The sequence below is a fragment of the Poecilia formosa genome, unplaced genomic scaffold (genome assembly GCF_000485575.1).
Source record: "Poecilia formosa unplaced genomic scaffold, Poecilia_formosa-5.1.2 Scaffold272, whole genome shotgun sequence".
NCBI classification, from domain to species: domain Eukaryota; kingdom Metazoa; phylum Chordata; class Actinopteri; order Cyprinodontiformes; family Poeciliidae; genus Poecilia; species Poecilia formosa.
The window spans coordinates 652822-662659 of NW_006800211.1; the positions used below are offsets into that span (position 1 = coordinate 652822).

At 42.2% G+C, this 9838-nt stretch overlaps 1 protein-coding gene across 10 annotated transcripts in view; it reads left to right on the top strand.

Moving 5' to 3' along the window:
• Positions 1–254: 254 nt before the first annotated feature.
• The window catches only part of LOC103151141 (serine/threonine-protein kinase BRSK2-like), a 93370-nt gene continuing 83786 nt past the window's right edge, over positions 255–9838 (top strand). For 3 of the 10 annotated variants that reach the window (XM_016681188.1, XM_016681190.1, XM_016681186.1), the window contains exons 1-2: positions 256–716; positions 7350–7373. In XM_016681188.1, coding sequence (XP_016536674.1) covers positions 623–716; positions 7350–7373 — 118 coding nt within the window. In that variant the 5' untranslated portion in view covers positions 256–622. Of the gene's footprint in view, positions 717–7349; positions 7374–9838 lie in introns of all 10 variants that reach the window. The other 7 variants (XM_016681184.1, XM_016681185.1, XM_016681196.1 and 4 more) reach the window with 5 other exon arrangements.

Sequence of the window (9838 nt, forward strand, 5' to 3'; positions counted from 1 at the left end):
TTATATTAATATAATAAAAATAAATATCAATATACTGAATATTACAAAAGACTTAATTTGTAGTAGAAATAATGTAATCATAAAAGAAATACTGTAAAATTAGTAATCAATAAATAACACTAATGTTATAGATTTAAAATAAAGAAATATTTCAGCTTCAGACAGCTTTTACACATTTATTTAATCTCCGTTAAAAAAGCAGAGGAGCTGGTCGAGGCGTTTTATTTTGAAAGGATTCCCGGAAGTGTGTGTAATTAGTGAGTTGGAGCAGTTGGAGGCAGCTGGACCGGCGGCAGCAGTAGGTGCTGTCCCATCATCAGATCACACCCAACGGGGCCGCAGCGCACCGCTCCTCCGGCCGAACACCATGACACCCGGATCCAGGACCGCAGCCTGAGCCGCACCGAGGACCGAACCCCGAGGACCGCGGGCACACGCACACAGCCGCGCGTACACGCACGCAGAAAGGCACGCACGCTCACGCGCGGGCCAGCGACGCCGAAGATCGCAGCGACCCACCGGCAGATTGACGGAGGGAGCCGCGGAGCTGCGCTGCGGAGACGCGTCCCGCCACAGAACCCGGTCCGCGCGAGTCATTTCACGCCCACGCAGATTTTAAAACATGACATCTTCGGGGAAGGACGCCAACAGCGTGCATTACGCCAACTATGTGGGACCGTACCGGCTGGAGAAGACGCTGGGAAAAGGACAGACAGGTTAGTGAAAACCGCACCTGCTCCGCACACATCACGCGTCCTGCTAAGTGGCCCCAGTTTGGTGCTGCGTGTCCTGAATGTGCTGATGGATGCGGGAGATGCCTCCTAAATGCGGATGCAGACTGCAGAGAGAGGAGCTGCTCTGCTCATGATGCTGCTGCTGATGATGGTGATGGTGATGATGGTGCGCCTTTAATCCTTGTTGTCAGGCAGACAGCGGGGTGATAATGGGCCCTTGTGAGGTTTGCGTGTCTTTTAGTTTCACCCATCTGTCACTGGGGCCTCTGCAGAAGAGGCAGAGCAGTGATGCTGCAGCTCAGGGTGATGCTGCAGCCTTGGCTCCAATGCAGCACACTTCAGCTCTGTGCCTGCACTGGAACAGCAAGTTATCTTCAGATTCTGATCCAGGCCCGCTCTGTTCAGGGACCAGTCAGAACTCAGAGAGGACTTCCAGGTTTAGGACCGGATCAGACACGGAAATCCTTCCTGAAGAGGCAGAATCTGGATTCTCTGTGTATGTTCCAGCAGAAATGAGCTGAATCAGGTCCTTTTGCCGCTGAATGACATCAAACTTAGAGGATGCAGAGAGAAGCTGGAGCTCATTGGTCAGTTTTCAGATTTTTATTCATTTTAACAGCATTTAAAGATTCACAGGAATCTTTGGAGACCTGGTTAGATCAAACCGGAGGATCTTTTAGATTTTCAGTGGTTCAAACAATTCAACATTCTTTTTATTGCTGAATATTTAGAATTAAAACCCATTAACTCACTGATATTAGGGAGAATCTGACTCACTGACATAGAAATGCAAATCATATACAGAGGGTCAAAGGTCATACCAGCACAGGTTCATTGATCATTATGTAACCTGATGCCAGAGGAAACCGTGACTTAATAAAGTCAATCACACATTTATAAAACCATCACTAGATAACCTTTATGTGTTCTTCATACGGAACGTCTGGAAGGCCGAGACAGAGCAAGTGTAAATAAAATAATCATATCTGTGGCAGGAGAGGTCATAATGACGATGTAAATATTGGAAGAAGATGTTCTAAGAAGGGAGCCCTGAGGAACCCCGCGTTGGATCGCTGCTGAGATTTTAAATTGCCAAATGACACAAAGTATTCTGAATCGATATTCTCCCTATCCGATCAACCAATCAGCTTTCTTTAATCAGTGAAACGTTTCGCTTTATGCAGAAGACAACAGAACATTAGTCCAGTCGGCTCTCGCTCTGTTTTCTGTTGTTTTAGAGATTTAATCCTCTGGTGTTTTCTTTAATCCCTGGTGGATGTGAACTAACCATAAAACCACAGCTGGTTCTAAACTCCAGGTTCTAGAAGTCAGATCTTTACATCCTGGATTCTCTCTGGCAGCTCAGACGTTCTGTTACGGCTCGGCTGGCTGAGTCCAGGTTCTGGTTTGGATGCTCCACCATCTGTGATCACACACAGCCAAGAATAATCATGTCCAGCAGGTAAAAGTGATTCTCAGCTCTCTTCCTCTGCGGGTGAATAATTCATAGCCAGCCAATTAGCTCGTCTGCAGACTCGGAGTTGGAGCTTTGCAGAACGAGTTGCTGCCATATTAATCACATTTTCTCTGTTACTTCTTTGTTCTTCTGCAAAGAAACGGAACAAGTTCATTTATTTTTAAACCTCCTCTGTTTAGACTGACTGAAGTTTCTGATCAGTTCCTCTCAAGCACAGATCAGGTGAAGCTGTTTCTTCATCCTCATGCTTTGTGGAGCGGAAGCAGTGATGCAGAACATCTGGAGTTCAGTTCCAGATGTTCCTCACAGCATCCAGACCTGTTCTAGTTCTCCAGAAACAGGTTCAGTCTGTTTCTGCAGTTTATGGTTATGAGATAAAAGAACTGCAGATCATTAAATAATCATTTCTGGATCTGAAACTTCACAAAAGTTAGAAGATGGAACACAAGTGCAAATTTTCCTCTTGTAAGAATATTATTTGTGAATTATTCAGATAATAAAAATCTCTTTGATCTGCACGTCTTCAGATGACTCCACAGGCTGTAGAAGCTCATGCCTCAGCAGAAAGTGACGTCAGCTCAGTGTTGCATCAGCTCCATGTTGGAGGAATAATGAAGAGGAATCAGTTTCTGCAGCTGAAGCTCTGCAGGACTAAATTAATCACAGTTTGTCCTGTTTGAGGCGCAGCACTGCTGCAGACAGCAGCTTCCTGTTCACTCACTTTAATGCTGCAGTTTCTGTCCTCCTGCTGGATGATGGTGTGATAATGGGTCTATAGAAGGTGCATTGATGCAGAAATGTGTCCATGCTGCAGACTGAGGGAGGACGGTTAGCTCGCTGATGGTTTTCATGCAAACCCAAAGAATCTGGTGCTGAGCTGTCAGACTGGGAACTCCGGATATCGTCAAACCTCCTACACGAGTTCAGGCTGAGCTCTCGCTGCTCTCGCTGCTCTCGCTGCTCTCGCTGCTCTCGCTGCTCTCGCTGCTCTCGCTGTTCGTGGGAAACACTGGTCGGCTCTGTTAGCTGCTGCTTCATTCGCATGTTTGAGATTCTCTGCATTTTTTGGATATGAAAGGAAAGAAATGTTGCAATTGTTGGGGTCCTTAAAAACAGGGCCAGGTCCTTAAAAACGATGAAGTGTTTTTTGTTGAAAGTACTTATGAATTATATTTACATAAAAATGAAATACTTTGGGGACTTTTTCTGAAAAACCTTTTGCTTGAATAAAATCTTCTCTGATTATCTGAATCTGTTTGTTGCAGTTTTGCATTATTTTGTTTTATAAAACCACAAACCAGCACTTCTACATGACAAAACACTTAATATTGAGGTTGGATATCTGTTGAGTATAGATATTAGTCCATGCTGTTATAGGATCTGCTGTAAGCTTGATGAGCGGTTCTGGTTCTGAAGGGCCCGGCCCGAGTTCTGCAGGTTTTCAGTGCATCTCTGCTTCATCACAGAAGTTTGCTTTTCTGAATTAAATTTGTTGTTGTTACCCAGTTTTCTCTGAAATGATCTTCCCCAGACATGTTCTACATGGAGAGGAAATTAAACGTTTTAATTCTGAAAACTCACCATGATTAGCTTTGGATGGTGACGTTAGCGTTAGCTTGCTTGGTTATCTCAGACTACATTACATTATCAGATGTATTTTCTCTATTGTTCTACTGTTGATGAATCACAATTTTCTTGTAAATTTCCTGTCCACAATATGGGGATAAAAATACAGCCACGCATTTTCAGCAAGTCTAAATCATTCCTGTGGATGCTAGCATTAGCATACTTGGCTAACTCATGCTTGGTTAAGTTTTATGCTAATTTATTGTCCAATCTCTGCACACTGGTGTTTTACTGTCACACAGTTTATTTTCTTATCCACTACAGAGAGGAGATTTCAGTTGGAGACTTTCATGAGGCCTGAATCACAGTAGTTAGCTGTGAACGCTAATGTTAACCAGCTAATAATATCTTTAGCTTGTAAAACATTAGCAGTAGCACAGTTTGCACATTACAGCACATTTTGTATAACCTCTGTAAACTTGGATAGATTCTTTGTACGGGTCATGTACGCCGTGCAGGACATAAAATAATACAAATTAGCTTCTCATCAAATCAAAAACACAATAATTAGCTTTGAATGCTAAGATTAGAGTTGACTTGCTTAATTAGCTCATCACACAGTATCTAATGCCTCATTGATTCATTTATCTATATTTAATATAATCATCTTGTCCACTGTGCTGGGGGTATTTTTGCTTTCCAATATGCCTGATTAAATCTCTGGCGGATTGGTTTGTGCTTTATGTTTTTAATGATTCGTTCTTCGTGTTCATATTTTGCCAAAGACGTCCACTGTGTAGTTTGGAGAGTCGGCCATGTTGGAAATGTGAATCTTTTTCCTCTAGAAGAGAAACTGCTTTTCCTCTTCAGTTTTTACTTTTAGCATATTTTCAATTAAAGGCTGAAATGCTTCAGTGAAGAATTCCCAGCTGTAAATTAGCTCAGTTGAATCTAATTTAACCGCCACAGTTTTTAAAAATTCCCACTCTGAGCGTTACTTTTCCGTCTCAGGGCGACGAGCGAGGAACAATGGCTTCATGGTGTTGGTGCTGCGGAGTGTGAGGCTGCGCCGACTCTGAACAATTAGTTTGTGTTCATGTGTGTGATTGTGTCTGTGGAGGGGGGGTTCTGGTAAGGAAGTCTTTTAAACGGTGCTGTAGCAGGCTTCACGCAGCGCTCGTTCTCTAAATGTTGGCTAACAGTTTGGATGGTTGTCATGGTTTCAGCTCTCCTCCAATGAGAGCCTCCGATCTTCTTTCTGCCTTCACTGTCAGGCTGCCAGTGTTTCCCTCGTTTTGTTGTTTCTCCCTGATCTGCTTTCTGACAGAGTCGCTGTTGACGTTTTTATCCGATTTGTTTTTCTGCTGCAGCCGAACAACATGTGGTTCTGCTTCACCCTTTTATGTAAATGTAATCAGCATATAGTGGAGGTTTTTGACACTGGGCCTTATGGGCGGTTGCCCAGGGAGGCATCTCGAAGGGGGGCGCACATCCACCAGATGGATATAAATTCAAATACACTGGATTTTATTCTGTATTTTAACTGGTTGGAGGAACCATGCATGGAAGAACCGTCACTGTAAGCACCAAGGTGAGGAACAAGTGAACAAGAGTCACTGTTTTCTGTTTTTTCAGTTTTAGCCTTAAGATTTTAACTTTTTGGTCACTAAAGGAGAACAGTCATCTTGTGAATTCCCTGCAGATGCTCAGTTGGTTTTGCAACCAACAGCAATGATTCATCTCTTGAGTTCAGGAGCTTTAAATGAATGACTGAATGATAGATGATGGGTCAGAGTTTGTGAGAAAATACATCTCTAATAATTACTGAAAAGGACAGAAGATCCAAAAGAAACGGGAAGTATTATCAAAAAGAGATAAAGGATCTTAATGTACACAGATATCAAAGATAATGGAGGGAAAAAGTTATTTATAGCTTTAAATTAAACTGTAGCTTTTAGACTTTTCTAAAAGAACCCCATTATTACCGACAGTGAAATCTAGTAGTGGCAGCATCATGCTGGTGGATAAGATTCTGAACAGTTCCCGTCACTTTGACCAAAACCTTCAGGAGTTTGTTAGAAAGTGGAGATGAACGAGTCCAAACACGGATGTCGTCTCCAGAAGAGAAGTTTCCTCTCCATCTGAGATTTGGAGAAGTTTTGGAAAGTGCAGCTTTCCTTTCTCAGCTGAAGGTTCTCCTCCAGACGCGGCTGCATGCAGGCGGTTCCTCCCGTCAGTCTGAGGATAACGACGCCGGCGAGACGGCAGCGTTTAGTTTTATTTGTCATAACCTGTCGTCGGCTGTGTGCCCCGGCGTGCGCTCTAATGAAAGTGTCATGTTATTGACGGGACGGTCCTAAACGCTGCGGTCCCTCGGCCCCTGAGCAGAGTGATGATGATGATGATGATGATGCTGAGGAAGGGGCAGCAGATGGCTGCCTGCCTTCAGGTGGCTGAAATACGGCTTCATTATCAGCAGGTTGCAGGTGGAGAGGCTCCCAGCAGGCGCAGCGCCATGCATTCGTGTGTGTGTGTGTGTGTGTGTTTGTGTGTGTGTTCTTCTGGCTCGTCACCGTGTTTTATTAGACTTGCAGGCTTTGCTTCATTATGCTGCATTAAATGTAAAACAGCTCACATTAAATTTGCGGCGCTTCATTTGCATCCAGACGATAAAAACTGGAAACTCCTGAATGTTTCTGGGTCTGAATCCATCATGAGCCCAAATCAGCTCACAGCCGATGAAACAAACTTCAGGACAGTTTCACTGGATCGCAATATTTTATAAGACAAAGAAAATATTTTTAATATAGAAATGTGAGTGTAATTAAGAATTACTGCGTCAGTGTGGCGTAGCACGGAGGAGCTCAGCCTGCGGTTCTGTTGGGTTCAGGAAGTCCAGTTTGTGTCCTTCTGCTCTTCTTCGTTGGTTCTGCTGCATCTCCAGATTCTTCTAGCTGTGATGTTTGTGGACTCTTCAGATGATTTCCTGCGGGATCAGTGTCTTCCTGTGATGTTTCTCATATTACAGCTATAAGATCATATCTGAACTAAAATCCTGTTTTCTTTGTCTTTGATGTCTGAGAAACTAAAGTTTTGTTTTCCATCAGCTTTAAGTCAGAATGATCAAAGAAAAGCTTGAAATGAATCACTCTGTGATATCAGTTCACTTTTTGAGTTTCTGTATTTTGGATTATTTTTGCATTATTAACATCAAACCTCTGATCTGATGCAGCGTTTGGTTTGGTTTCACACCTGATGCTGATGATGGATTTTGGGTTCTTGCTGCTCTTCATAAGCTCCTAAATGTTGGTGTTTAATCATTTTAAAATAAAAATCAACCTGGATAAGTTCTAGTTTTATGTGATTCAGACTGAAGGAATTTATCTGTTGTCATTTTAAAAGGTAAAAACAATCATGCATGTTGACTCATTTCAGGTTTTCAAGCTTTTATTGTGAAACTTCAACATTTATTTTGTGGGCCACTGTTGCTATGCAACATGAGGGGCTGTAGCTGTCTGATTGTTTTAAATGAATTATTTTAACAGTTATAACAAACGTTTCTCATCTTACAGTCAGGAAACCTGGTGGACGTCGAGGTCTAAGAAATTATTTCACTTATTTCTGTTTTGTTAGTTTTTCAGCTGATTTAACAGTTAAAAGCTAAATTTAGTCACTGGGTGCAGACTGTGTGAGGTTTGCATGTTGCTGGTTTCATGTCTGCAGATTTTATCTGTGGTATCATAAAAAGTTTGATCTGAATAAGAGATTCATCACCGATATAACTCGTAGAAAACTGACTGAGTTTTTGGATGTAAACTGACTGAGGAGATTAAACTCACACAAAATGACTTTTATGAGGTTTTTAAACCTTCGGTGCAGGACGGGGGACTGAAGCTGAGCAGGTATTTCTAATATTTGATTTATTTTCTGTCTAGAGAGAAAGAAGTGAATGTGTTGGTCTGCAGGTTGGTTTTAAAGCGTGGCTGTAGCTGCCTGCTCTGTTCAGGCTCCATGTGTTCAGTTGATGCTCAGAAACATAATGAAGCTTCTGTTGATGTGAAATAAACTGGATACCAGAACATTTATCTCCACTTCCTGTTATATTTCCTGCAGGTTTCTGAGAAGCTTGTTGTCTTTCTGAAAGTTTCCCTCATTTTCTGGCTTCAGTTGTTGTTATCTGTTTAACCACAGAGCTGGTACTGATCCAAACCCGGTCCAGGTCAGAGGCTCACGCAGGTTTATATCTTCATCTCTCTTTGCATTTATCTACATTTTCACTTCCTTGTTTTGGCTGAAGTTTGACTTTTTCTTTTGAAATAATGAGTTTAAAAAGTTTTCCTCATGCTGCTGCAGCTGAAAGTCAGTTTGAAATGTCATTTTTAAATTCAGCTTCTTCTTTTTTCCATCAGAGCCTCACATCAGAATGTTTACATGCAATTATATGAATATGATCCAATTGTGATGCATTTAGTGACAGTCAGAAAATCTGATTTTTCCCTCTGTTAGCTGGGAAAAACCCCTGAACTCAGAGCAGAAGATGTTATTCTAGTTTTTACATTAAATGCTCCTCTGATGTTTTTTCCTTTTGTTCTCTAGTTGAGTGAATATTTAAAGTCTCTGAGCTTCATGGACTCTATAATCTGTTTCCGCTGTTTGGCTGCAGTGGGACTAAACCCAACAGCCTGAACATCTTATTCATGCAGAACGTGTTTTTATGACACTAACAATATGTCAGCCAGCAGATATGCCTTTATAAACCGTCCTTTGGGGTATTATGATGATATATTTGATATATTCTGCGTTTCTCCCTGTAACCAGCCTCAGTTTTATGAAGCTGTTTGTGGAAGTTTCTTGGTTCTGTGGTTAAAGTATCCGGGCCTGAGCCGACCTTCTCTGTCCAGGATTTTAGTCCTAGAATAATAAGAGCATGAATATAAACATCTAACTACCTGAAGAATTAACAGTCAATAACTAAATTATTCAAACAGATCAGTAGATTAGTACTTAGGAATTTATCTGGAAATTTTAATTTACGGGAATCTCAGTTCGCTAAACATTTATAAAGTTAGCATAAATGCTAAAGTGCTTAACAAAAACTTAGCTCTGCTATTAGCGCATTAGTGTATTTGGTCTCATCTCTGGTTTTGGTTTGCAGGACTTTAATTCAGCTTTTTTGTAAAGTGTTAAATAAAACAAAGTTTACACAACTAAAAAGCCCCAAGTGTCTGACCCTGAGGTACACCGATGATGAGACGCTTCATCACCTGGTCATGAACATGTTGTTTTATTATAACTGGTTTTATATTAATCAGGTTTGAACTTCCTGATTTATACAACATGTTTTCTTCAGGTCAGGAAACATGAGATTATTTTAGTTTTCTAACTTATAAATCCATATTGTATGTAATCCAGATGTTTTTGCATCATAACCAACGTTCCCATGTGGCTCTGGTTTCTCTCATCTTCATGTTTTTGGGTACAAAAATAAAAAAATCTGAGTTTTTAATGAGCGCGCCCAAAACTCAGAGGAGGGGAGGAAAGCTGCTGGGGAGGAAAGCCTGTTTCACTCTGCAGGGGGGTAAGAGGGGTAAGAGAGGGGTATTTAAAATGATGTCTGGTGTCAAACAGCCTCATTCTCCTCCTCCTCTGCCTCTCTTTCCTCTCTTTTTTATCCACTTCATCCCTTTGGTTTGTCTCTTTACCCCCCTCTCCATGCAGAGGGTCTTGGTTACCGTGGTAACCGGCTGGTTGGAGGTATCCTCGCTCTTCATCATCCACCAGTCCCAGAAGGGGGGAGGTGGGTCTTTAGCTCGAGCCATTAAACAACGAGTGAGAAACAAATCCCCCATCGCTGGCGCTCCGTCTCTCTGCTGCCTCTTCCTCACATCACCCCCCATCATCATCATCATCATCATCATCCTCAGAGTCTTCCTCAGTTTTGTCTGAATGCCTGCCTCTTCCACGAATCGCTATGGAGGCGACGCGGTTCTCATCTCCTGTTGTTGCTCCGTCCAGCAGGTTATCCACAGCTTCATCTAGCGACCCGACCCCCCCTTAACAC